At 47.7% G+C, this 22,103-nt stretch overlaps 1 protein-coding gene and 1 long non-coding RNA gene across 6 annotated transcripts in view; one reads left to right on the top strand and one right to left on the bottom strand.

Annotated features, from left to right (window-relative positions):
- PDPR (pyruvate dehydrogenase phosphatase regulatory subunit) overlaps positions 1–15,550 on the top strand; it is a 46,732-nt gene extending 31,182 nt beyond the window's left edge. For all 5 annotated transcript variants that reach the window (XM_050772686.1, XM_050772688.1, XM_050772687.1 and 2 more), the window contains 5 exons: positions 535–647; positions 3,340–3,434; positions 5,953–6,042; positions 11,226–11,408; positions 13,730–15,550. In XM_050772686.1, coding sequence (XP_050628643.1) covers positions 535–647; positions 3,340–3,434; positions 5,953–6,042; positions 11,226–11,408; positions 13,730–14,134 — 886 coding nt within the window. In that variant the 3' untranslated portion in view covers positions 14,135–15,550. The remainder of the gene's footprint in view (positions 1–534; positions 648–3,339; positions 3,435–5,952; positions 6,043–11,225; positions 11,409–13,729) is intronic.
- An 806-nt stretch (positions 15,551–16,356) lies between these two features.
- LOC126943788 (uncharacterized) lies at positions 16,357–20,164 on the bottom strand. Its single transcript, XR_007721853.1, has 2 exons — positions 17,785–20,164; positions 16,357–17,683 (listed from the first exon to the last, which is right to left on the bottom strand). It is a non-coding gene; the product is annotated as an uncharacterized LOC126943788 (long non-coding RNA).
- Between the last annotated feature and the right edge of the window lie 1,939 nt (positions 20,165–22,103).

The raw sequence follows: 22,103 nt of genomic DNA, 5'->3' as shown, positions 1-22,103 counted from the left end.
TTTTTTTTTTTTTTTTTTTTTTTGGAGACAGGGTCTGACTTTGTCACCCAGGCTGGAGTGCAGTGATGCGATCATGGATCCCTGCAGCCTCCACCTCCTGGGCTCAAGTGATCCTCCCACCTCAGCTTTCTAAGTAGCTGGGACCGCAGGTACCACCACCACACCCAGCCAATTTTTGTGTGTTTTGTAGAGATAGGATTTTGCCACATTGCCCAGGCTGGTCTTGAACACCTGAGCTCAAGCAATCCGCCCACCTTGGCCTCCCAAAGTGCTGGGATTACAGGCCTGAGCCACTGTGCCTAGCCGATGTCTTACGTTAATAAATCTGTATAATTTCTTGGCACTAACAGGAAGCTAGAATTTTGTTTTGTTGTTAGGTGGTATATCCTAGAATGGTGCTACTGGCCTTCTGTGAAAGCTAAGAAATCTTTTCCTAGTGTTTGCCTCATTGCTTTGAAACTAAATAAGATTTGATTGTTTCTTGATCCTTTTTCTGCTGCCTGCTTTTGATTATTTTGGGGTCTCACTTTTCAGTTTCTTCATGATCTCTCCAACCGACCAGCAGGTCCACTGTTGGGCTTGGCTTAAGAAACACATGCCGAAAGACAGCAACCTGCTCCTGGAGGACGTCACGTGGAAGTACACAGGTACGGGGGCCTCAGGCTCTGCCACGTGGAAAAGGCCAGCAGATGCAGATATGTCTTCCACGTTTGCCTTCTTTACATTTGACCCTCAAAAATGAACATTAGAGTTAGCATAGAAGAGGCTCTCTGGTCATAGGAAATTGATCTCTAGGGCGCAGTGGCTCACGTCTGTAATCCCAGCACTTTTGGAGGCCGAGGTGGGCAGATCACTAGGTCAGGAGTTCAAGACCAGCTTGGCCTATATGGTGAAACCCCATCTCTACTAAAAATACAAAAATTAGCTGGGCATGGTGGCACATGCCTATAGTCCCGGCTACTTGGGAGGCTGAAGCAGAAGAATCACTTGAATCTGGGAGGCAGAGGCTGCAGTGAGCCCAGATCGCACCACTGCACTCCATCCTAGACAAGTGAGACTCCGTCTCAAAAAAAAAAAAAAAAGAAAAAATTGAAGGCTGGACACAGTGGCTTACACCTGTAATCCTAGCACTTTGGGAGGCCAAGGTGGGCGGATCATGAGGTTGGGAGTTCAAGACCAGCCTGGCCAACATGATGAAACCCCATCTCTACTAAAAATACAAAAATTAGCTGGACATGGTGCACGCCTATAGTCCCAGCTACTTGGAAGGCTAAGGCAGGAGAATCGTTTGAGTCTGGGAGGCGATGGTTGCAGTGAGCCGAGATCATGCCATTGTACTGTAGCCTGGGCAACAGAGCAAGACTTTGTCTCAAAAAAAAAAAAAAAGTAGATTTCTAAGACTTTTTTTTTTTTTTTTTTTTTTTTTTTTGAGACAGGATCTTGCTCTGTTGCCCAAGCTGGAATGTAGTTGCACCATCGTAACTCACTGCAGCCTCAACCTCCTGGGCTCAAGCAGTCCTCCCACCTCAGCCTCCAGAGTAGCTGGAACCACAGGCACATGCCACTGCACCCAACTAATTTTTAATTATATTTATTTATTTATGTATTTGTTTGTTTATTTTGAGATGGAGTCTCACTCTGTTGCCCAGGCTGGAATGCAGTGGTGCGATCCCCCGTCACTGCAACCTCTACCTCCTGGGTTCAAGCGATTCTCCTACCACAGCCTCCTGAGTAGCTGAGATTACAGGCACATGCCACCATGCCAATTTTTTTTTTTTTTTTTTTTGAGGCAGAGTGTTGGTCTGTCGCCCAGGCTGGAGTGCAGTGGTGTGATCTCGGCTCACTGAAAGCTCTGCCTTCCAGTTTCACGCCATTCTCCTGCCTCAGCCTCCCAAGTAGCTGGGACTACAGGCGCCCACCACCACGCCCAGCTAATTTTTTGTATTTTTAGTAGAGACGGGGTTTCACCATGTTAGCCAGGATGGTCTCAATCTCCTGACCTCGTGATCCACCCACCTCGGCCTCCCAAAGTGCTGGGATTACAGGCGTGAGTTATTTTTTATATTTTTGGTAGAGATGGGTTTCACCATGTTGGTAAGGCTGGTCTCGAACTTCTGACCTCAGATAATCCACCCACCTTGGTCTCCCAAAGTGCTCAGATTACGGGCATGAGCCACCATGCCCAGCCCCTTCCTCTTTTTGTAGGTGAAGTGTGAAATGAGTTAGTGCTTTGGTTTCTATTTGTTTTGTTCACTGCTATATCCCCTACAGCTTGCATGTAGGAGGTCATTTATTTTTTGAATGAATGAGTAAATTTTAAAGTTTTTTTTTTTTTTTTTTTAATAAGTACCTAATTTTTCTTATTTTTTTTTTTTTGAGACGGTGTCTTGCTCTCTCGCCCAGGCTGGAGTGCAGTGGCGCAGTCTCGGCTCACTGCAAGCTCCACGTCCCATTCTCCTGCCGCAGCCTCCCAAGTAGCTGGGACTACAGGCTCCCGTCACCATCCCCGGCTAATTTTTTGTATTTTTAGTAGAGACGGGGTTTCACCGTGTTAGCCAGGATGGTATTGATCTCCTGACCTCGTGATCCGCCCCATCTCGGCCTCCCAAAGTGCTGGCATTACAGGCGTGAGCCACCGCGCCCAGCCATGAGTACCTAATTTTTAAGGATGACTTGGTTCCCTGATTTTCTCACCCTCAGCCATCTCAACTTAACCCCTCCCGCCCTCCTACCTAACTGATCTTGCCCCTTGGCCCCACCAGCGTTTGCTCTCCCAGGCCCTCATTCTCAATTCCTTGTAGTAGCGAATATGATTTACGTCTTGCTCCTGGATTGGCATACTACAGAATGTTACTGAATAAAAGTCATGTTCTAGCCTGGCTTAGGATGGATGATGTGTAATTAGCACAAGCTGATATCCCAAACACCGGTGTCTGGAATAATGCTTTCCTTATGTAGTAAGCATTAGGATATCTTTGAAGTGGATTTAGCTTCTCCGAATTTAAAGTCCATATACTTTTTGGTTGGGCAGATCTCCTCCGGGTACTGATTTGGGTTGGGGCTTCTTCCATCACTTAGCCGTGCTGGGAAAAGGAGGAGAACGGAAAATGTGTGGGCAGTTATGGCCAGCCGTGCTGCATTCACAGGCCCTGTTGGCAGAGGTGTATTCACCAGAATCGGGGTGCTTAGCATCCATCCTTGGAGTGCCTAAGCAAAGGGACGTATTCCTGGTCTCAGCACCCAGGCCTGGCTATAGCTGAGCAAGTCTAGAGTAGACCTTTCCGATTGGCTCACCTGTTCAGCAGGAGAGCTGGACATCTCTTGTTCTTTTCCATTTAGCCCTCAATCTGATTGGCCCTCGAGCTGTGGATGTGCTGTCCGAGTTGTCCTATGCCCCTATGACTCCAGACCACTTCCCAAGCCTCTTTTGCAAGGTGAGTGCTGATAAAGTTCTGTTTTTAAATGGGTAGAGAATGTGTCTTTCATAGCGGTGGCAGCTCCCTGTTCTTACTATGGTGTTAACACCCACAAAGTGTGTCTTGGCTGGGTGAGGTGGCTCATGTCCCAGCACTTTAGGTGGCTAAGGCAGGTGGATCACCCAAGGTCAGGGGTTTGAGACCAGCCTGGCCAACATGGTGAGACCCTGTCTCTGTTAAAAATACAAAAATTAGCCAGGTGTGGTCACACACGCTTATAATCCCGGCTACTTGTGAGGCCGAGGCACGGGAATCACTTGAACCCGGGAGGCAGAGGTTGCAGTGAGCCGAGAACACGCCACTGCACTCCACCTGGGTGACAGAGTGAGACTATGTCTCAAATAAAAGAGTGCGCTGGCCAGGTGCAGTGGTTCATGCCTGTAATCCCAGCACTCTGGGAGGCCGAGCTGGGCAGATCATGAAGTCAGGAGTTCAAGACCAGCCTGGCCAACTGGCAAAACCCCATCTCTACTAAAAATACAAAAATTAGTCGGATGTGGCGGTACATGCCTGTAATCCTAGCTACTCGGGATGCTGAGGCAGGAGAATCACTTGAACCTGGGAGGCGGAGGTTATAGTGAGCCGAGATCGTGCCATTGCACTCCAGCCTGGGCAATATATTGAGTGCGATTCTACCTCAAAAATAAATAATAAATAAATAAATACAAAAATACAAAAATTAGCCAGGCGTGGTGATGCATGCCTGTGGTCCCAGCTACTCGGGAGGCTGAGGCAGGAGAATGGCTTGAACCTGGGAGGCAGATGTTGCAGCCATTGCACTCCAGGTTACTGCACAAGATTGCGCCATTGCACTCCAGGTTAAGTGACAGAGCAAGACTCTGTCTCAAAAAAAAAAAAAAAAATGTGCTGCCCTTCATTAGCAAAGAAGTGACTGAGTATATTTATTTGTTGTTATTATTTTGAGGCAGAGTTTCACTCTTGTTGCGCAGGCTGGCATGCAATAGTGAGATCTCGGCTCACTGCAACTTCCACTTCCCGGGTTCAGGCGATTCTCCTGTTTCAGCCTCCTGAGTAGCTGGGATTATAAGTGCCCACCACTATGCCCTGCTAATTTTTTGTATTTTTAGTAGAGACAGGGTTTCACCATGTTGGCCAGCCTGGTCTCGAACTCCTGACCTCAGGTGATCCGCCCACCAAGGCCTCCCAAAGTGCTGGGATTACAGGTGTTAGCCACTGTGCCTGGCCTTATCTGTTTATTTTTTACACTCCAAGCTTTCCTTATTTGATAAGCATTAGGATATCTTTGAAGTGGATTTAGGTTCTCTAAATGTAAAGTCTGTATGCTTTTTGGTTTCTGTAGCACTGGATCAAAATTTGAAGTTACAGGATTATGACGCACACAAAAATGCCTGTCGAAGTTAGGTCCCTTCTCTCCATGCGGTGTGGTCTCTTTTCTGTACACAGAGTAACTTCTGTGTCTGTGGCATCTTCAGAGAAGAAATGGCGTAGGTGAATCTCTGAACTTCTTACATAATTTTCTTTCCTGTAAGTGGCTACCAGAGCTGAGTGAAACAAACTGTAATCGAATGAAAGCAATGGCAACAGAATCCTCCCCAGGAAGCAGCTGATTAGAGACAGCCAAACGGACAGACATCTTGGCAACCTGTAACCAGCAACTTCCAGGCAGTTACTGATGGAGACTCTTGGAAGTTCACCCAAAGTTGGTAACACCTACAAATTGTTTCACAGTTTTCCTTCTCCGAGGCAAAGTGAAGCAACAGAAAACTCTCCACTGTTAGCTGTCAGTGGACCCCTCCCAGTGTTCGCTCTCCTGCTTGGAAGAGTGACCCGTATGCTCAACACCCGGCGAGTGCCACATCCTGTCAGCCTCCTATGGAAGCACTTCACTTCAGTGCTGTCTGGGACTTTCCACTTTCCTTTATAGGAACAGTGATTGCATCAGTGGCCGCTGTTAGGGAACTGAGCATCTATGTAACATGTCCTGAGAATCAGAAGCCCGTCTTTGACCCCAGGATAGCAGATGAATCATGTCTGTGGGCATCCGGCATCATCTTTTGTATGGCAGGTGGCCAGGGTTTGTCTGTTGAGTCCCCCAGAGAAGACACTCGCCTTGTCCTCATTGTGCCTGCAACCCCCGACTAACACAAGGACCTGGCAAAGAGGAATATTTTGTGCTTGTCAAAGACTTCCCTCCATTCTCCACCATCAGCTTGGCTAAAACTCCTGAGATGGTAACAGTAGCAAGTAGAGGTGTCACAGAGGCAGTGCTCCATTCTCAGTGCCTCAGGACCTGGAAATTCACCGCTTTCAGGATGAAATTCTTGCCTTGTCGTCTGTTTCACTCAACACCGCTTTCAGGATGAAATTCTTGCCTTGGCGTCTGTTTCACTCAACAGTAAGCAGAGGGTGCAGCACTAATGAAAGGTTTCCCCAGGCGTCCCACCTTAACAAGCAGTGTGAGTGCCCAGGCTGACTGCTATCTTTGTCCCTGCAGGAGATGAGCGTGGGCTATGCAAATGGGATCCGGGTGATGAGCATGACGCACACAGGAGAGCCAGGATTCATGCTGTACATCCCCATAGAGGTGAGAGGGCACCCTTCCCTTCTTCCCACAACCACTGTGGGGTGCCAGCACTCCCGGCATTCACCAGCACTGGCAGGTTTGGAGAGCTGTATCTGATTGGGCCTTGGGAACTGAGGTAGGCTGCATTGAAGAGATTTGACCATTTTTAACTAAGTTATATAAGTTTTTTTGAATAGGTAATACATTTAAAAAGTCTTTGGCGCTGTCTGATCAGTTCTCACCAACTGTCACCAATAATATTAGTATTTAATATGGCACTTGAGATTTGTATGCATATTGCAAGCAAATTTATAATTAATTTTTTTTTTTGAGACACAGTCTCACTCTGTTGCCCAGGGTGGAGTGCAATGGCATGACCATGGCTCACTGCAGCCTCGACCTCCTGGGCTCAAGCCACCCTCCCACCTCAGCCTCCTGAGTAGCTGGGACTGTAGGCATGTGTCACCATACCTGGCTAATTTTTGTAATTTTTTGTAGAGACGGATTTTGCCATGTCACTCAGGCTGGTCTCAAACTCCTGACCTCAGGTGATACACCCACCTTGTCCTCCCAAAGTGCTGGGATTATAGGTGTGAGCCACCATACCCAGCCAAGCCCCCTTTTTAAAAACAGAAATGGAAGCATACTGCTATTCGTCATCCTGGGGTTTTTTTTTTTTTTTTTTCACTTCACAATTTTTTTTGTTTTGATTGAGACAGAGTCTCACTCTGTCACCTAGGCTGGAGTATAGCGGCATAATTTCAGTTCACTGCAACCTTTGCCTCCCAGGTTCGAGTGATTCTCCCGCCTCAGCCTCCCAGGTAGTTGAGATTACAGGTGCACACCACCATGCCTGGCTGAATTTTGTATTTTTAGTAGAGATGGGGCTTCACCATGTTGCCCAGGCTTATCTCCAATTCCTGACCTCAAGTGGTCCACACACCTCGGCCTCCCAAAGTGCTGGGATTACAGGCGTGAGCCACTGCACCCAGCGTCACTTCACAATTTGTCTTAGAGCTCTTTCTTTGTTGGTACCTAAAGAAAAAGAGCTTCCTTGTTCTTCTTTTCTTTATTTTTTAACAGTGGCATAGCATTCCATTCATTCATTCATTCATTCCATTCATTCTAATTCATTCCGATACTAATAGACATTTATGATATTTCTAGTCTTTTGCTGTTATAAAAAGGTCTGCAGGCTGAGTTCAGTCTAATCATATGCAAATAGTAATAGTTTCTTCTTTTTCCACAATCTTTTCTTTCTTTTTTTTTTTTTTGAGATGAAGTCTCACTCTTATGCCCCAGGCTGGAGTGCAGTGGCGCAATCTAGGCTCACCGCAACCTCCGCCTCCCGGGTTCAAGCGATTCTCCTGCCTCAGCCTCCCGAGTAGCTGGGATTACAGGGCGTGCCACCACACCCAACTAATTTTTGTATTTTTAGTAGAGACGGGGTTTCACCATGTTGGCCAGGCTGGTCTTGAACTCCTAACCTTAGATGATCCGCCCACCTCGGTCTCCCAAAGTGCTGGGATTACAGGCATGAGCTGCCACGCCCGGCCCACAGTCTTTCTTCCCATAATTTCCTTCCTTTGTCCTATTGTGACAGGTAGCAACGATTGTAGGCATGCTTGTTTTCTTCTTGATGTTAGTCATATTACTTTTAGTGATAGGTTTTCTCTTAAATTTTTTGTTGTTGTTGTTGTTGTTGTTGTTTGTTTTTTGTTTTTTTTGAGACGGAGTCTCGCTCTGTTGCCCAGGCTGGAGTGCGGTGGCCGGATCTCAGCTCACTGCAAGCTCCGCCTCCCGGGTTCACGCCATTCTCCTGCCTCAGCCTCCCGAGTAGCTGGGACTACAGGCGCCCACCACCTCGCCCAGCTATTTTTTTGTATTTTTTTAGTAGAGACGGGGTTTCACCGTGTTAGCCAGGATGGTCTCGATCTCCTGACCTCGTGATCCACCCGTTTCGGCCTCCCAAAGTGCTGGGATTACAGGCTTGAGCCACCGCGCCCGGCCTAAATTTTTTTTTTTTTTTTTTGGTGAGATAAGGCATTGCTCTATCACCCAGACTGGCTTATTGCAGCTTGACCTCCCAGGCTGAAGTGATCCTCCTGCCTCAGCCTCCTGAATAGCTGGGACTACAGGCATGTACCAACATCCCCAGCTAATTTTTTAATTTTATTTTTGTAGAGGCAGGGTCTTTCTATGTTGCCTAGGCTGGTCTCAGATTCCTGGACTCTAGTGATCCTCTCGCCTCAGCCTCCCGAAGTGTTGAGATTACACGTGTGAGCCACTGCCCCGACCTTATTTACTACTATTTTTTAGTGCAGTGGCATGATCATAGCTGACTGCAGCCTTCAACCTCTGGGCTCAAGCAGTCCTCCCACCTCAGCTTCCTGAGTAGGTAGGACCACAGGTGCCCAGCTATTTTGTTTTTTAAATTTATTGTTTAGACAGAGTCTCCCATTGTCGCCCAGGCTGGAGTGCAGTGGCACTATCTCGGCTCACTGCAAGCTCTGCCTCCCAGGTTCAAACGATTCTCCTGCCTCAGCCTCCTGAGTAGCTGGGACTACAGGCGCCCGCCACCACACCTGGCTAATTTTTTGTATTTTTAGTAGAGACAGGGTTTCACCGTGTTGGCCAGGATGGTCTCGATCTCCTGACCTCGTGATCTGCCTGCCTTGGCCTCCCAAAGTGCTAGGATTACAGGCATGAGCCACCGCACCCGGCCTATTTTTTATTTTTTTATAGTAATGAGAGTCTGCATATGTTGCCCAGGCTGGACTCTAACTCTAGCCTCAAATGATCTTCTCATCTCAGCCTCCCAAAGTGTTGGGATTACCGGCATGAGCCACTGTGTCCAGCCCTCTTTTAACTATTTGAGCCACTGTGCCCGACCCTTTTTAAATTATTAAAGCACAGATATATCAGCGCATGAAATTTCATCTGCTTTTCCACACTCAGAAGTATTACGACAATATGAAGATGAAGAGATTGTTCAAGACTTGGGAAGAGTTTAAACAGATGCAGCTGCCATGGTTGGCCTGTGCAGACATGTTGATTCTGAAGTGCCACCCAGTGGTTCAGGTGTTGTCACCTAGATGCTTGTGGTCACACCTCATCAGGAAGGGGAGGCTCTGTGGCTCTGGCAGCTTCATCCTTGCTTGGAGGCCTTGGTTTCGGCTTTCTGATTTCCCTGAGCTGTTCCTTTTCTTATGATTTTTCATGAGTCAAAGAGATTATTTGTGCCACTCTTGGGTTCTCTATAAGCTGGCTTTTGTCCGGGAAGCTTATGTTTGTCTCTTTGAGAAAAGGTCTTCCAAAACATGGGGGCACATGGCAGATTCTCGTTTTGTTCACACTAAATCTCTGGTATTTTGTGAGAAGAATGAGTGAATGGTGGAGACCCACTCTTCTCTTTGATTTTGCCAACATTAGTCATGTAGTTGGATCTGGCCCAACGCTTGTCACCTGGTTACCTCTTTCTTCCTTGGCCATCCTCTTAGCTAAAGAACCGGGGATTGAGCTTGAGGTGGGAGAGCACCACGCTCCCCGGAGACGCCAGCTCTGTCTTCTCCTCATTCTGCCGCGTTCTGTGGGTCTCCTGCACCCACCTTGGCGGATTCAGGTGTTTCCCTTATACACATACCACAGGCAAGTGTTGCATGCAATAGCTTGGATTCCTTTTTTCCACATTTAAAGTTGTCTTCCGGGCACAGTGGTTCATGCCTGTAATTCCAGCACTTTGGGAAGCAAAGGTGGGCGAATCACCTGAGGTCAGGAGTGCTAGAGCAGCCTGGTCAACATGGCGAAACCTCGTCTCTACTAAAAATACAAAAAGTAGCCGGTTGTGGTGGCAGGCGCCTATAATCTCAGCTACTCAGGAGGCTGAGGCAGGAGAATCACTTGAACCCGGGAGGTGGAAGTTGCATTGAGCCAAGATAGCACCACTTCACTCCAGCCTGGGCGGAAGAGCAAAACTCTGTCTCAAAAATAAAATTAAAAAAAAAAAAAGAAATAAAATGAAGTAAAATAATTGATCGTAGTGGTCTGTTTGGTAGATGCGTGTTCAGCTACAGTGGTGCAGTTTATAGAAACATACTGCGCTAGGATAAAGAACTGCAGTATTACTGAGGCTGGTTCTTTGCTGTGTCTTGCTTTCGATTTCATTTTATAGTTTTTAAAGCAAACAGTGGGCCGGGCGCGGTGGCTCAAGCCTGTAATCCCAGCACTTTGGGAGGCCGAGGCGGGCGGATCACGAGGTCAGGAGATCGAGACCATCCTGGCTAACACGGTGAAACCCCGTCTCTACTAAAAATACAAAAAACTAGCCGGGCGCGGTGGCGGGCGCCTGTAGTCCCAGCTACTCGGGAGGCTGAGGCAGGAGAATGGCGTGAACCCGGGAGGCGGAGCTTGCAGTGAGCTGAGATCCGGCCACTGCACTCCAGCCTGGGTGACAGAGCAAGACTCCGTCTCAAAAAAAAAAAAAAAAAAAAAAAAAAAAAAAAAAAAAGCAAACAGTGTAGTCTCATTTTTGTTGGACTTTAAACTTAACAGTGTATGTTCAGACAGGGATTTAATATTTGCCTTCAGTTTGGAAAACCTTCTGTTCACTGATCTGATAATGTACATGTTTCTGAAACCAAGAAAAGAGCAACTTGAGAGCCTGAATGCTATGGGACATGAGCAGGCGAGCCCTGCCTTCCTGGCTCCCCCACCGTCATCCGATGTGTGCACACGTCTCGAGTTACGTGTGAGAGCTGGGCCTCACAGCTTGGGCCAGCACATGAGGGCATGACAGTGGTTGGGAAACTGGAGCAAAAGAACAAAGCCAGAATCAGATGAAGACCCTGGAGCATTAGTGGACTGTTTTAGAAATGATGATGAGACTGGCCATTTACCAAATGGTGAGAGTGCTTCTACAAATTATTATGTAAAAGTTGCTGTGTGCTAGAATTACCACACAAGACATTTTAGAGAGGTAAAAAGACATGGATCCTGCTGTCATGGAGCTTAAGTCTAGGCTGGGGTGACCCCAGCTCATCACCCCTGGACTATGCCCTAAGTGTGTCAAGGATGAGACATCCTGGGAGTTTTATACGCCTCCTCTCTTGTCCATGTTAATAGTGTGAGCCATCAGCTCTTCCAGACATGCTTCATGCTTAATTCTGAAGGTCTACTGCTTACTAACTTTCCATCTCTTCCTATAGTACGCCCTGCATGTGTACAATGAAGTGATGAGTGTTGGCCAGAAATACGGAATCCGGAATGCTGGGTATTATGCTCTTCGCAGTCTCCGAATTGAGAAGTTTTTTGCCTTCTGGGGTCAGGATATAAATAACCTCACCACACCCCTGGAATGTGGACGAGAGTCTCGGGTGAAATTAGAAAAGGTACTGTGTTTATCCAGACTCCACTTTCACTTAGCTTTCTGAGTAGTGAATCTGCACTAGACTAGGAAGAAGAACTGATATGAGAGGAAAAAGGAAAAAGATTGAGGCCTTGATGTTAGCATCAGGTAAATGAGAACGAAAACTTTATAGGGTAAAATATCTTCAAATGAAAACATAATAATGGTGGCTCATGCCTGAATCCCAGAACTTTGGGAGGCTGAGGCAGGCGGATCACCTGAGGTCAGGAGTTCAAGACCAGCCTGGCCAACATGGTGAAACCCGTCTCTACTAAAAATACAAAAAGTAGGCTGGGTGCAGTGGCTCATGCCTGTAATCCCAACACTTTGGGAAGCCGAGGCGGGCAGGTGGATCAGTAGGTCAGGAGATTGAGATCATCCTGGATAACATGGTGAAACCCCGTCTCTACTAAAAATACAAAAAATTAGCTGGGCGTGGTGGCGGGTGCCTGTAGTCCCAAGTTACTTGGAGGCTGAGGCAGGAGAATGGCGTGAACCTGGGAGGCAAAAAAACAAAACAAAGCAAAACAAAAAAATACGAAAAATAGCCAGCGTGGTGGTCGGCACCTGTAGTTCCAGCTACTCGGGAGGCTGAGGCAGGAGAATCACCTGAACCTAGCAGGTGGAGGTTGCAGTGAGCCAAGATTGCACCACTGCACTCCAGCCTGGGTGATAAAGCAAGACTCGGTCTCAAAAAAAAGAAAACATAATAAATAGACAACACTTGGTCAGATGCAGTGGCTCACAACTGTAATCCTAGCACTTTGGGGAGGCCAAGGCAGGAGGATCACTTGAGCTCAGCCTGGGCAATACAGCAAGACCTCGTCTCTGTATTAAAATTAAAAAACAACAAACAAAAAAACCCACTTATTTCTAGTACTTTCTGGGAGGCTATTCCGAGTTAATTATGGTGATGCATTAATATGCCACGAGTATTTGTACAAACTAGTTATCTTTTGGTCAGCTGCCTAATTTTTGTGGGCTTTTTCTTTTGTTTTTGATTTTGAGGTGGGGTCTTTTTCTGTCACCCAGGTTGGAGTGCAGGGGCGCAATGTTGGCTCACTGCAGTGCCCTCACATGTTCAGGTGATTTTCCCACTTCAGCCTCCCAAGTAGCTGGGACCATAGACGTGTCACCACACCCAGCTAATTTTTTGTATTTTGGTAAAGACAGTTTTGCCACATTGGCCAAGGTGGTCTCGAACTCCTGAGCTCAGGTGATCCGCCCTCCTTGGCCTCCCAAAGTGCTGGGATTACAGATGTGAGACACCACACCCGGCCTAATTTTTTTGGTTTTTTTGTTTTGGGCAGATCACCTGAGGTCACGAGTTCGAGACCAGCCTGGCCAACATGGTGAAACCCCATCTCTAGTAAAAATATAAAAATTAGCTGGGCGTGGTGGTAGGCACCTGTAATCCCAGCTACTCGGGAGGATGAGACGTGAGAATTGCCTGAACCTGGGAGGAAGAGGGTCCAGTGAGCTGAGATCATGCCACTACACTCCTACCTGAGTGACAGAGCAAGGCTCCATCTCCAAAAGAAAAAAAAAGTAATAACTCATTTTGGGAAATATAAAAAAGGAAACTAAAATCACCCACATTTTGTCTATTTAAAGATAATCACTATTTTTTTTTTCTTCTTTTCTTGAGACGGAGCTTCATTCTTGTTGCCCAGGCTGGAGTGCAATGGCATGATTTTTGGCTCACTGCAACCTCTGCCTCCTGGCTTCAAGTGATTCTCCTGCCTCAGCCTCCCAAGTAGCTGGGATTTCAGGCATGTGCCACCACGCCCAGCTAATTTTTTTGTTTTTTTTTTTTTTTTTTTCAGTAGAGATGGGGTTTCTCCAAGTTGGTCAGGCTGGTCTTGAACTCCTGACCTCAGGAGATCCGCCCGCCTCGGCCTCCCAAAGTGCTGGGGTTACAGGCGTGAGCCACCGCAACTGGCCAATATAAAAAACATTCTTCTAAAGTACTGTACTGATAGGGTATTTTATTAAGTGAGTGAGTTTTTTTCCTAAATGTTTTTGTTCTATCTGGTCTTGTGACTTTATGTTTATAAAATAGGCAACAAAATGTGTACCTCTGTTGTTACAAAAATTACCAAGCGGTCTTTTATATTTCACATGCAGTTTTTCACATGGTGGAAATCACACCATTTCCCAAAAGCTGGCAGGGTTGTGGTTGGAGGCGGCTGTGCCCCTCTCTGTGTCATTGCTGTGACACCAGGGGACCCTTCCCACGGTGCTGCTTTCTGTGCCGAGGGTCTGAGTGTCGCTGGATGACTTGGCAGTTCCTTTCTTTCTTAGGGCATGGATTTCATTGGTCGTGATGCCCTCCTGCTGCAGAAGCAGAATGGAGTGTATAAACGCCTCACCATGTTCATCCTGGACGACCATGACACAGACCTAGACCTTTGGCCTTGGTGGGGAGAGCCCATTTACCGGAATGGGCAGTACGTTGGCAAGACCACCAGCAGTGCCTACAGCTACAGCCTAGAGCGCCACGTTTGCCTGGGCTTTGTTCACAACTTTTCCGAGGACACGGGGGAAGAGCAGGTGGTGACAGCGGATTTCATCAACCGGGGAGAGTATGAGATTGACATCGCGGGATACCGCTTCCAGGCCAAGGCCAAGCTCTACCCCGTCGCCTCCCTCTTCACCCAGAAGCGCCGAAAGGATGACATGGAGCTGAGTGACTTACATGGGAAGTGATGCCAGGGCAACCTCACCTTCTCCCCATCATCTTGTCCTGGAGCGGGCGTCTCCTTGGAGCTTTTCTTCCTTCTGCCTCCGTTCCTCTTATGGAGCTTTTGCCTCCCATCTCTCATCTCCTTGATATAATTTTGAACTTGACCTACTTTAAAAATTTTTGCTCTGCATCCTTCCTTGTCCTTCCACCTCCTCCTCCTAATAGTCACTCTGGACTCTTTTTCCCTTCCCACCCCCACTCAGCTTTCGTGGTGGCAGGAGGTGTGTCTGACAGGCAGGACAGAAACAAGCTCCACTGTGGACATGAGTGACGGTGACAGCTGCTTTCAAATTCTGCATCTCAAAGCAGAGCAAGCTGGGGTGGTGCAGGCCTCGGGGCACGAGTCCCTCTCCCTTGGGTTGCATTTTCTTGGAGCAGCCTATTAATTCTGCTGGGGTTGCCGTGTGTCGGATGCAGCCCTGAGGGGCAGCTCGTTCTCCTGTTCCGCTGTGCTGTGGGCTGGCACTCGATACCTCTGGCAAGAGGATGATCATCTACCTCACTGATGAGAGGCATCGCACAGACGTTCTCTGGTCTGTAGTGGAGATAAGCAGTTAACCGGGCACCACCCTCATCCTCCCTGCAGAAGCTGTTAGCAGACCTTTGGGCCAGGGCAGCCTCCCTATAATTTTCTTCATCTCTTGCTGATCTCTATAATAAGGTTGCTTTTTCTTTCTTAGTTGAGTAAGCAAGTAAGCCACAGTGGTTGAAAGGGAAAAACCATGTTGCCTTGTGTGTTGCTTTTCCTAGTCAAAAGGGTCTGACCTCAGAATGTCCCCACCGCAGTGACGCTGAGTGGTTTGTTGTGGAAACGATGCTGCTTTTCTCTCAGCTGTCCAAAGTTCAGCCGTCCCTCCCTCGTCTTCTCCCAGTGTGCCTGACTTTGTCAGGTCAGCCTCACCTGTCCCCTTCACAGTTGGCCCATAAAGTCATGTTTCTCTCCTTTTAGAACAGGGAGGGAAAGAGATCAGGTGTGTTGTCCTGGGCCCTTCAACCTTGTGGGCCGTGCTGAGTTCCATAGAGCTGCCAGAATTCTGGGTTTGACTCTCCAGCACAGAGCAGAGCTCCGCAGAGGTGACCCACATTAGTCCACTGAGAGTTCTGAGTCCAAAGGTTGTACGTTGCATAAGGCTAGAGACTGCTTTTCCTCCTTTCACCCCAGGCTCTTTGTTTCCCTCCACCCACCCTTCCATATCCTCTGGAAGACGACGTGCGTGCCCAGGAGTGCCCTGCACTTCCAGGCAGTGTCTCTTTTTTCCCAAGGTGAAACTTAGATATCAGCAGTCCAGTCTCAACACTTCATTTTCCCCTTGCATATCAACTGCCCTAATCTGACTTTTTTTAAGTGCGAACAAACTGCTATAAAACATTTTGGTTAGCTAAACTCTAACCTTTGGTGTACTGGTATCTTGGAAGCATTAGCTCTGTTAGGTCTATAAGTGTATTAAGGGAGATCCTTCCATTTCATTAGAGCAGCTTAAAATGCTCAGGTGTCTGCCTTCTCTGGTGTTTCTTTGGGATCTCTGTTTACCCACTTAGGCTGGCTCCTTCTAGACATTTCTTGCCATTTCCCCAACTAGACCACTCCTAGTGATTACTGACTTTAGTGTCCACCTTTTTGGACAGTTCTAGTTGGCTTATTAAAGGAGCATATGATGAGAATTCTGTTTGGGGGTCTAGTTGTCTTAGAGCAAGTGTGTACTTAACTAGCCGAGAGATGCTGCCTCTAGGCAGAGAGGAGGAGAGGAGGAAAGGTGTTGCCGGCTGGAGGGTCAACCAGTGAACAGCAGCTGTGAGTGCCTTGGGAGAGGAGGAACAGGCCCTTGGGCAGATGCAGGCATTACCAGCAGGGAGCAGACTTACCTCCGAAGATGGAGACGGCTGACTGGGAGCTGCAGGCCTCCCCTGCTCTTCCAGACACATAGCATTTGCACCCTTCCAAAGCCGTCTTTGTAAAGGAAAATGTATTTGTAATTGAATCCAGAATTTAGTTACACATAGACATAACTCTTCAACCTTAACTTTGGCAATACATTTGTGCTTTAACTGTTACATAGCAGTATCACCACTTACCAGGATCCAAATCGAAAGAATAAAAGCTGTCTCCGTAGTTTAAAATTGAATAGTGCCATCATCACAGTGTATTAGTCAAATAGAAGCTTCATCAGAAGTGTATCCCACATAGAGTTTTTTTTTTTTTTTTTTTTTTTTTTTTTTTTTTTTTTTTGAGACAGAGTCTCGCTCTGTTGCCCAGGCACTTGGATTCTCGGCCGGGCACGGTGGCTCACGCTTGTAATCCCAGCGCTTTGGGAGGCCGAGGCGGGCGGATCATGAGGTCAGGAGATCAAGACCACGGTGAAACCCCGTCTCTTACTAAGAATACAAAAAATTAGCCGGGCGCCGTGGCGGGCGCCTGTAGTCCCCGCTACTCAGGAGGCTGAGGCAGGAGAATGGCGGGAACCTGGGAGGCGGAGCTTGCAGTAAGCCGAGGTCGAGATCGCGCCACTGCACTCCAGCCTGGGCTACTGAGCAAGACTCTGTCTCAAAAAAAAAAAAAAAAAAAAAAAAAGACTTGGATTCTCTTCTGCCCTTATTAATCTCCAACTAATTACTAGAGATTGACACGTTTTTAATTAGCTGTCCTTTCTAAGAAGTCAGGAAATCTGATGCTGTGTCCAAAATTATGCACTGTTTGTTGAACTAGAACCCTGGCCTCCTGTTAAATGACGTCTGTTACCCGCTCTGAGCAACAGAGTGCTTGTCTTGCTAGGAGAGGAGGATGGAGGGGTGAGCACTCAGGCTGTCAGTTGAAACACCTTGTCCGTGAATAGGGTCATACTCCTAAGACTGACAGGGTGCTGATCTTCTAGGACATCACTTGTTTATTGAGTGCCCCAAACATACAGCTTTGTAGCACTTTAGAGTTCATCCTTGAAGTCTCTCCTGGTTCATTCAAATATAGGCTGTGTGAGTCTGGTGGTTTTCTGTAATTGGTCTAATGTGAGCTCTTTGAACAGACAGATCTGACAGTGAATGACTCCCCTGCTTCTGGCATAATTGCTTTGCCTCTGTCTAGTGTCCAAGCGTCTTAGCTGGTCAAGAGGAGAGGGCAGCATAACTTCCTGACCATCAGTGTCAGACGTCGGAGCATTCTGGACTCCTGAGAGGCAGTGGCCTCTTGAGTGAACAGGGGGGGCCAGTAGATGCCCCAGATGCAGAGCCATGGCTGCAAATCCAGCAGGAATAAGGAGGGACAACCACAGCGTCCTCATCTGTGTGTCATTTCCAAGGGTTTGCCTTGTGTCTCAGCTCATTCTGGGGAGCCTGTTTGTCTTCTCTCCCTAGAGATTTGAAGGATTCTGGACTCTTGTACTTGGCTGTACTTGTACGTGACTGTACTTGGCTTTATGGAGTTGGGTGCTTTTTTCTCTCTGCAATTACCTGTCATAGCATTTTGTGCTCACCATGGAGGACGGTCTCTGCTTTCTCTTGTCGGTGTATGCCATCTGAACCTAGGAACACAACGTGTATTGGCATAAACAGATGGAGACCCAGGGTTGAGGGTTGCCAGTTTTCTGTGGGCCTTCCCCTCCCTTGAAATGCCCTTAGTTACCTCCCCTTCATTGTCAGACCACGTGTGACTTCTTTTCCTAGCACTGCCAGGGTCATTGACTTCCATCTAAGCTTGCATCAGGAAGATGTTCCTTCTGTGATCGTTGGTACTGAAGCCAGAAAATCTCTCATTCAGGAACTCTGAGGAGCAAAAAGGGACAAACACTAACTGCTGAGCTGGGCCATTTGATCTCCTTTCACCTTGCATTGCTGTCACAGCACCTCAAATGAGGGCAGGACAGGCTCCAGCAGAGAGAACTGCACAATGACCACTGTATTTTTCACGCTCTTCCAGGGATCCCTGTCCCCCCACATTCAAGAGATCTCATTCAGGCCAGAGACACAGAGACCACATTGCCCGGTGATTAAACCCCGGTTTCACTCTGGCCCCAGGAGTAAAGCCTGGCCACTCCTGTTTGGTTCTCACTGGGAGGCACACTGGCCCTGGATCGTCTCCTCATGCACAGCCGGAGTTTTACCTGTTTGCTTGCTTTCCTGGACTGCTGTTTCCAAGAAAGTAACTAAAGTGTATGAAAAGTAAACCTCCAGCTTCCACAGTATATTACCTGCCTTTGCATGTATTTGAAATTTAGCCTCCTCCCTCGCCACCGTCTTGGTGGCAGTAGCGGTGCAAGAATGATGGGAGCTTTCCAAGAGCGTTGAGTGCTTCGCTGAAGACAGGAAGCACTCAACCTGTAGCCTTCATTTCTGGCTCTGCTTCTCCTCTGGTGTAGGGACACATTTCCTGGCATTTGGCTGAGTCTACACCACTTTTTGAGAACCTGAAATAGAAGGGAATCTTCTGTGACCCGCAGTCTCCATATTGGCCCTAGAATACTGGCCTGGTGGAGGAATTTGCATTGGCTTGCTTTCAGGGGTTAGCTACAAGGGTCAGTTTTATGTCTCTCTTGCTTCGCCAGTGTGGTCAATCAGGGTCGTCTTTAACATCTAAGATAGGGGTTTGGTTGGCCGGGTGTGTTTGCTTACTCCTGTAATCCCAGCACTTTGGGAGGCCCAGCAAGGTGGGAGAATCGCTTAAACCCAGGAGGCAGAGATTGCAGTGAGCCAAGATTGCACCACTGCACTCCAGCCTCGGTAACAGAGTGAGACTCTGTTTCAAAAAAAAAAAAAAAAAAAAAAATCTAAGATAGAGGTTTGGTCAACAGTGGTTAATAGTAAATAAGAACCTCCTGCCATTCTAATTTTCCTGCTGCACCCCATCCCCCAAACACCCATCACAAACATTGATATAAGCAGTATTAGCACAGTATAAAGAATGTTCACCTTCCACATGTCATTTCAGGCACATGGATTCAGGAGAAGCACAGTTGAGTGGAAGAAATGGTAGATATGTGAGGCTTGCCCCAGGCCCTGTGTACACACAGTAAGTGGTGCCCATGGGTCTCCATCAGCACCTCCTCCCCGCCACCATTTCGGGCCAACACTTCAAGGTGCTGAGTTGTAAGGCTCCCCCATTGTCAATACCGGGCTCGTCTTTGCAGCCCTGATCACTACCAGTACACTCTTTTTCAAGATAACTGAGTATTTTTGTATGCCTTTGCCTCCTCTTTGTTCATAAAACATCAAGAGTTGTTTGTGATTCTTGACTTCTCCGAGCAGAGTGTCTGCATCTCTTGGAGAGTTACACATTTCTTCATGGGCCATTTTTCTCATTCTTAGATGTACCTGTTTTTATCCTTTCAAACCATCTTCTGCCTTCTTGTTTTCCTGTCAAAGACAGAAATTACAGGAGATAGGGAGGATTTTTTAGCATCTCTTTCAAAAGATCTATGTCAGAATTTCCTTTGCACACCAAGAACTGGAGCTTAGAGCCCTGCTATTCTCTAAGCCAGGTTCTAGTGCCTTACACTCCGGAATGTCAGATGGTGGGTGCAGATTGGAAGAAAGAGAAAAGTTCATCTCAGCGTGTGGGTTCCCATCCACCCCACATAGCCTCTCCTTCCTCAGAACAATGGGCGTGGGCTAGAAAGCTCTTTCAGTGAAGGGTTTTCTAGCAGCTCAGTTAACACTTTACTCTCTGGTCAACACTTGGGATGTATAAAAATGCCATTGTAATTACTGTAGAGTCCTGTGACTCATCGTTTGTGTTTGTCAATGTGCAGTTCAGCTTAGCTCTTCTCTGTTCCTGTGTAGTTACAATGTGGCCCTGAAGACATCCGAGGCACTTCAGTAAGTGGGATCTTTTCTAGAGATCCTTGGTGACTTTGGGTGCACAGGGTGACCGAGCATTTCTGCCCCTGTGAATGTGGCACTAACACTGTGCACTGTCTCCACCAAGCAAGGTTTCCACTGAGTTTCTTCTGACGTTACTAGGTTTGTAAATGAATAAACAGACATTTTAACTACTCTTGCACGGCTGCTTGTGAGATGTTCTTCATCTGTAGCGACTTAAACGTGTTTGCTACCAGAAAGCATAAACAGTGTGCAGAGGAGTGTGTGTGCCTCCCTGTGTTACCACAGTGTAAGGAAAGATTTGTGAATGGGGGTAGGGAAGATGCAGGTGTTTATCTTACCCTCCCTGCAACGCTGGAGTGACTGGGGGGGAAAGCTTCCCGACTCCTCCTGAAGTTCCGACTGGCCATCTGCCTACAGGTGACCTCATAGGAGGAACTTGCCACCTGACGTTCCACGCGGGCACGTGTGCGCTCAGGTTTGTGTGGAAAGCAAGAGGAGTCGTGTTCTCACACTGTGGAAACGACACTGAGAGAAACAGCCAGTGCTCGCTTTCTACACCAGCTTCCATCCACACGTTAGTCGCTGGACTTGACCTGTTCAACTAATTTTTTTTTTTTTTTTTTTTTGGAAACGGAGTCTTGCTTTGTTGCCCAGGCTGGAGTGCAGTGGTGTGATCTCGGCTCACTGCAACCTCCACTCCCAGGTTCAAGTGATTCTCCTGCCTCAGCCTCCAGAGTAGCTGGGATTACAGGCATGCGCCACCATGCCCAGCTGATTTTTGTATTTTTGTAGAGACGGAGTGTCGCCATGTTGGCCAGGCTGGTCTCAAACTCCTGACCTCAAGTGATCCACCTGCCTTGGCCTCCCAAAGTGCTGGGATTACAGGCGTGAGCCACTGCACCTGGCCCCTCCTGTCTTTCAAAAGCTCAGCCCAAGACCACCATCATCCCACAGTGGAGCCTTTGCTTCCCCAAGAGAATGGCCCCCTTTGGGGTCTTCACACACCCGTTTCTGGTGTGTCTTTTTTTGGTTCTCTGCCCTGCTGGTTCTGTAAGTCTCGAATTCTCTGAGAAGGACTCGAATTCTCCCAAACTCCCAACACCTCACGTTGTGTTTGGTGTTTAACAGATAATTAAATGAATGGGCAAAAAGTGGAGGGCAAAATCATTAAAATGTTTTTAAGATTTAAGGATTTTAGGCCGAGCGCCGTGTCACCAGGCTGGAGTGCAATGGCATGATCTTGGCTCACTGCAACCTCTGACTCCCTGGTTCAAGGGATTCTCCTGCCTCAGCCTCCCAAGTAGCTGGGATTACAAGTACACGCCACCACGCCCAGCTAATTTTTTGTATTTTTAGTAGACACGGGGTTTCACCATATTGGCCAGGATGGTCTCGATCTCCTGACCTCATGATCTGCGCACCTCAGCCTCCCAAAGTGCTGGGATTACAGGCGGGAGCTACCGCGCCTGGCCTGAAATTTTTTACATGATTGTTTACTAACTTTACAACAGGAGGATGTTGTTGTTCGCTGGCCAGTAGGTGGCGCTGTGGCACATGATTTGAGCCTCCTGGATTCACACAGCTGTTTACATGGAGAGCCCAGTGCCGGGACCATTAGCACCCCAGTCAGGCTATGCATCTCCCTCCCAAGGGTGCTCACCCAGTGTGGCCTCCATGGCACAGGGGGACTGAGATGAGGCTCCTTTAGTACACCCTCCCTTGAGAAGAGCAATGTGTGCTTACCCTCCAGTGGCTTGTTCTCATGAAATACTCCACAGTTAGGGACCTTAAGATGCTTAGGTCTGAGGTGTCACCTGACTGAAGCCCCTCAGAATCCCAGACTGTTGTGGTGGGTCAAGGGCATGGGGCTTTGGGTTTACTGGCCTGGGCCTGAATGCCAGCATTGCCTCTTCCTTGGTGTATGACCTTGGGTGGTTGCCTTTCCTAGGCCTCTGTTTACTTGTTTTAAAATGGACAGTGATGCCTACTTTATAGAGTTGTTATGAAACTCAACTAATGAATATAAAATACTTGACCCAGACTGGTATGGTGGTTCACGCCTGTAATCCCAACACTTTGAGAAGCCAAGGCAGGAGAATCACTTGAGCCCAGGAGTTCAAGACC

The sequence above is a fragment of the Macaca thibetana genome, chromosome 20 (assembly GCF_024542745.1).
Source record: "Macaca thibetana thibetana isolate TM-01 chromosome 20, ASM2454274v1, whole genome shotgun sequence".
NCBI classification, from domain to species: domain Eukaryota; kingdom Metazoa; phylum Chordata; class Mammalia; order Primates; family Cercopithecidae; genus Macaca; species Macaca thibetana.
This window is presented reverse-complemented; position numbering and strand designations above follow the sequence as displayed.